General features: G+C 40.8%; 1 protein-coding gene across 1 annotated transcript in view; it reads left to right on the top strand.

Moving 5' to 3' along the window:
• ccna2 (cyclin A2) overlaps positions 1 to 4,018 on the top strand; it is a 5,623-nt gene extending 1,605 nt beyond the window's left edge. Inside the window, exons 2-8 of the mRNA XM_014020253.1 lie at positions 538 to 793; positions 1,571 to 1,677; positions 1,762 to 1,985; positions 2,071 to 2,275; positions 3,034 to 3,147; positions 3,243 to 3,376; positions 3,458 to 4,018. Coding sequence (XP_013875707.1) covers positions 538 to 793; positions 1,571 to 1,677; positions 1,762 to 1,985; positions 2,071 to 2,275; positions 3,034 to 3,147; positions 3,243 to 3,376; positions 3,458 to 3,509 — 1,092 coding nt within the window. The 3' untranslated portion in view covers positions 3,510 to 4,018. The remainder of the gene's footprint in view (positions 1 to 537; positions 794 to 1,570; positions 1,678 to 1,761; positions 1,986 to 2,070; positions 2,276 to 3,033; positions 3,148 to 3,242; positions 3,377 to 3,457) is intronic.
• The last annotated feature ends 365 nt before the right edge of the window (positions 4,019 to 4,383 follow it).

Raw genomic sequence — 4,383 nt, 5'->3', positions numbered from 1 at the left:
TAGATTGTCAAAAAGCCTGTGTTTTTAGGATTATTAACAAAGTTTGTGTACTCAGACCAGTAATATTTGAGGTCACAAGTTTTGTCGTGGATATTTTGTGGGTCAGAAGATAAAAAGTCTGGGAACCACTGCTGTATTCAGACAAATTAAATTAAAGTGAATTGGAGGGCAGCAAAATCAGCTTTTGAGTAGAAGTCACTAGATCGATGTGGAAAAAGCTAAAAACCTGGTTATTTAAAGACAAATAATTGGATATATACATATAAAATTTTATTGGAAGATAATTTTACTTTGATAATTTTGCCTTAATTAAACAAAGTCTCCATCTACACCTGTGCTGGGGGGACAAATTAGTATAATTCTTCATGGACCACCATCAGTTCAGGGGCCTCAAATGGCCTCCGGGCCACATTTTTCAGACCCCTGTCTAAACCTATTAAACTCCTTTTTTTTTTCTTCTCCCACAGCAGTGACTGTCTGTCTGCCTCATCCAAGGTTTTGGATCTGAATTTATATTTATGCCCTCCCTGCTTCTAGGAAGCCTCTCAGCCGCTGGCTTTAAAAAACGAAGATGTCGGCAGAACTTGCTTCGACAAACCAGCCGTCAAGCAGCCGGCCTTCCGCGTCCACGTGGACGAGCCTGACGGCGCCTGCATCAAGAAGCAAGCGGCCGACCCGGCCAAAGCTCAACGCCCGGCGGGAGAGTCCCCCCTGACTGTTAGTAATGCGGTGACCCAGCTCCGGCAGCCCCTGGCCAACATCCCCGTCCCGGCGGGGATGGATGTCAGCTTTGGTGGGTTCGGTTTTCTCTGTCACTGGTTGTTTATTGATGAGCTAAATCCTGACCAAAGTGTTGGGCCTTTTTGCAACAGGGTTCCTGCAGATCCTTAAAAAGTCTTTAAAAGGCCTTAATTATCATTAAAAGGTCTTAAATTAATGTTCAGAAGTCTTAAAAATGTTAACACATTGTAAGCAGGGTGACTTTAATTCATCTCAAATATTAAAATATTTGGTAACATTTATTTATTTTTGAAATTTTACCATTCAGACATTCCCCTTTGACATCACTTCCTGTTGCTTCACATGCAAATATTTTAACTGTTCATCTGAGCAGTGTGACATTTGTTTTGTAATATGTTAATAATGTTGTCTTTCCAAAAATGCGTTCATATTTCTTACAAACATTGTTACATCACTGACACTGTAAGGTTTTATCTACAGCAAGCTGGGGTTGAGAMCCCACTGTGGGTCCTAAAACTCCAAATGTTGGGTCTTTAGAGGATTTCCAGAAGTTAAATTAAGTTTAAAACTSACAGCTAAGAAGGTTTTTTTGCTATATTTGCCACAAAAGCAGTTAGATATGAATAAAAGCAATTTGTCTATCAGCACTATTTGAATAATTCAACCAAAAATACTTTGATTTATGAGTTTCTGTCTCAATTTTTGTTTTTGTCATTTGTGTTTTTATTGTGAAATTGGATTTCACTTGGCATTAAAAAGTCTTAAATTGAACTTTCCTTAAACTGTAGGAACCCTGTGCAAAGTGTTTGAGTTTTCTTTTCTCGTTCAGATTCTCCCATGGACATGTCTGTGATCGAAGGAGAGGAAAAGCCTCTCACCGTAAACGAGGTTCCAGAATATTCTGCTGAAATCCACAAGTACCTGAGAGAGATGGAAGTGAGAACCTGCTTTTTTATTTTTATTTCCCTAAAATTAAAGTGTTTAACTTTTGGTTTCAAATTAAATGTGTTGTTTCTGCAGGTGAAAACCAGGCCTAAAGCGGCCTACATGAAGAAGCAACATGACATCACCAACAGCATGAGGGCCATCCTGGTCGACTGGCTGGTGGAGGTCGGAGAAGAGTACAAGCTCCAGAAYGAGACCCTGTACCTCGCCGTCAACTACATCGACCGCTTTTTGTCCTCCATGTCGGTCCTGAGGGGCAAACTTCAGCTCGTGGGGACTGCCGCCATGCTCCTGGCTTCGTACGGACCGGCCACATCGCCACTGTTTTTGCTCTTTTTATCCAGGGTGTGGTTTTTTCAATGACGGCTTTTCTTCCAACTGCAGGAAGTTTGAGGAGATCTACCCTCCAGAGGTGTCGGAGTTCGTCTACATCACGGACGACACCTACACCAAGAAGCAAGTGTTGAAAATGGAGCATTTGGTGCTGAAGGTGCTGTCCTTCGACATGGCCGCGCCCACGATAAACCAGTTCCTCACGCTGTACTTCTGCCACCACGCTGTGGCCAAACGGGTGGAGAGCCTGGCCATGGTGAGTGGAGCCGGTTCAGGTTGGACGATTGGAGTTCTGCGTGCGAGGTCTTAAAGGGATCCATGATTAGTTGTAACATTAAGACTTTATTTGATAAACATATATTTTAACTGTAAAATAAAGACTGTAAAAATACTGTAGGCTGTTTAGTTTTTATCATTTTTAAACTAGAGATTTAAAATATTACACGGACGGAGCCATTTTATTTACACACAAAAGCATTCTGGGTAGATGACGTGAATAGGTCCTCTGTGCGAGGCTGCTAGCGAGCTATATCCACCCTGAAGGTTAATCTTGGACAATATCTGATGATCGACTCTTTTAAATGAAACCAGAGAGCGTTGACAGAGAGGAGAAGGTAGAAATGACTCAGCCTGGAACTGAAAATATGGATGGAGGACAACAGAGCTGCTTCATGGAAGAAGAACCTCAGCTTAGCCTGTTAGCTTTAGCGTTAGCCCCGACGCTATCACCATATATATGTATTAGCTCAGTGCTACACATTCTCCTCTCATCACTGAGGTCCTCCATCCACATGAAAGAGAGGGGAACACAAAAATGACTCAGCCTGTAACTGAAAATATGGATGGAGGACCTCACTTTAGTTTGTTTGTGCTAGCACTGAGCTAATAAGGTAATATAGTGTCGACGCTAGCGCAAAGGCTAACACCATAAGCTGAACCCTGTGTGTGGCACTCGCTGTGTGTTCCCCTTTTTATTTTATTTTTTATTTAATTTAATTTTTTCCTGTCCTGTAGTACCTCGGGGAGCTGAGTTTGGTCGACTCAGATCCGTTCTTGAAATACCTGCCGTCACAGACAGCAGCTGCTGCCTACATCCTGGCCAACAACACAGTAACCGGAGCCTCATGGGTGTGTTTTTAGTCTCAAGGGGACAAATTTTTGACAATTGCATACTGTTGCATGCTGATGATGTTGTTTTTTTAAAAATGTTTTTTCCCACTCAGCCCAAGTCTCTAGTGGAGGAGACCGGTTATACAATTGAGGACCTGACGCCATGCATTGAAGATCTTCACCGAACATTCGTAAACGCTGCTGAACACGCCCAGCAGTCTATCCGAGAGAAATATAAGGGCTCCAAGTAAGTTCCTGACAGTTTATCCACCAGATAAAGATGTTTTTATTCTCGAGCAGTCTGGCTGAAAAGACTCTTGTCTTCCAGGTACCATGAAGTTTCCTGCATCAATGCACCCGCTGAGCTGCTGCTGAACTGAAGTCTTCATGATTAACATGCATGCGCACCTCTTTTATAGGCCTTTTTCTAATTTTTTGTTTTAATTTTTTGTGAATGATGTGCCACCTTTTTTTTTGTCTTGCTCTTTGTGGAGTAATGCTAGTTTTTATATCAGGGTTTTATTCTTTTTTTTTTTTTTTAAATGTTCAACAGATCTTGAATCCCAGTGTTTTGTGCCAGACAACCTGATGGCTAATCAAGCAGTTTTTATAGTCTGACTCTTTTAATCAGAAGTGTTGCAGAGGTTTTGCACAGCTGTAGAAATTTTGCTTTGATTTTTCAGCATCAAACCTGAAGACCTGTGAACGTACCAGGTTACTTGGGCTGCAAATGGCAGCCTGGGTTAATTAATTAATTGGCATGAAATGTCGATTTAAAGGCTTAGTGTGTTGTCATTACACTAAAGCCTTGGTACACAACAACTTCTCTCAGGYATCTTCAGCTCTGTAAAATATGGCACTTGTAAATAAAATCCATGTAAAGTTTAAATTGCTGCTGCTGTATCTTTAATGGACACAAGGGGGCAGCAGAGGACAAGGTTTGGTCTGAGAATATGGATGGTGGGTAACCAAAATCAGATTTTTAGTTTATTTTTTTTTTTTAGTAGTTAAATAATTTGGTGCAGGCTTTGTTAAATTGGGGTTTCTACTGCAAAAATGGAAGTTTTACAAAGCTGCTAGAATTGACACAGTGAGAGGCCTTTATAAACATTAGCACAGTTGAATTTTTTATATTATTATTTTTTAACAAATGACTTGGCATTTCTCATTTACTTCAGGGTTTCTGCAGATCCTTAGTCTTAAACGCATTGAATTCATCAATCAAAATAATTTAAAATTAGCCTTAAAATGTCT

The sequence above is a fragment of the Austrofundulus limnaeus genome, unplaced genomic scaffold (genome assembly GCF_001266775.1).
Source record: "Austrofundulus limnaeus strain Quisiro unplaced genomic scaffold, Austrofundulus_limnaeus-1.0 Scaffold246, whole genome shotgun sequence".
Lineage (NCBI taxonomy): Eukaryota > Metazoa > Chordata > Actinopteri > Cyprinodontiformes > Rivulidae > Austrofundulus > Austrofundulus limnaeus.
Note: the sequence above shows the minus strand (reverse complement) of the source record. Positions and strands in the feature narration are given on the sequence as shown.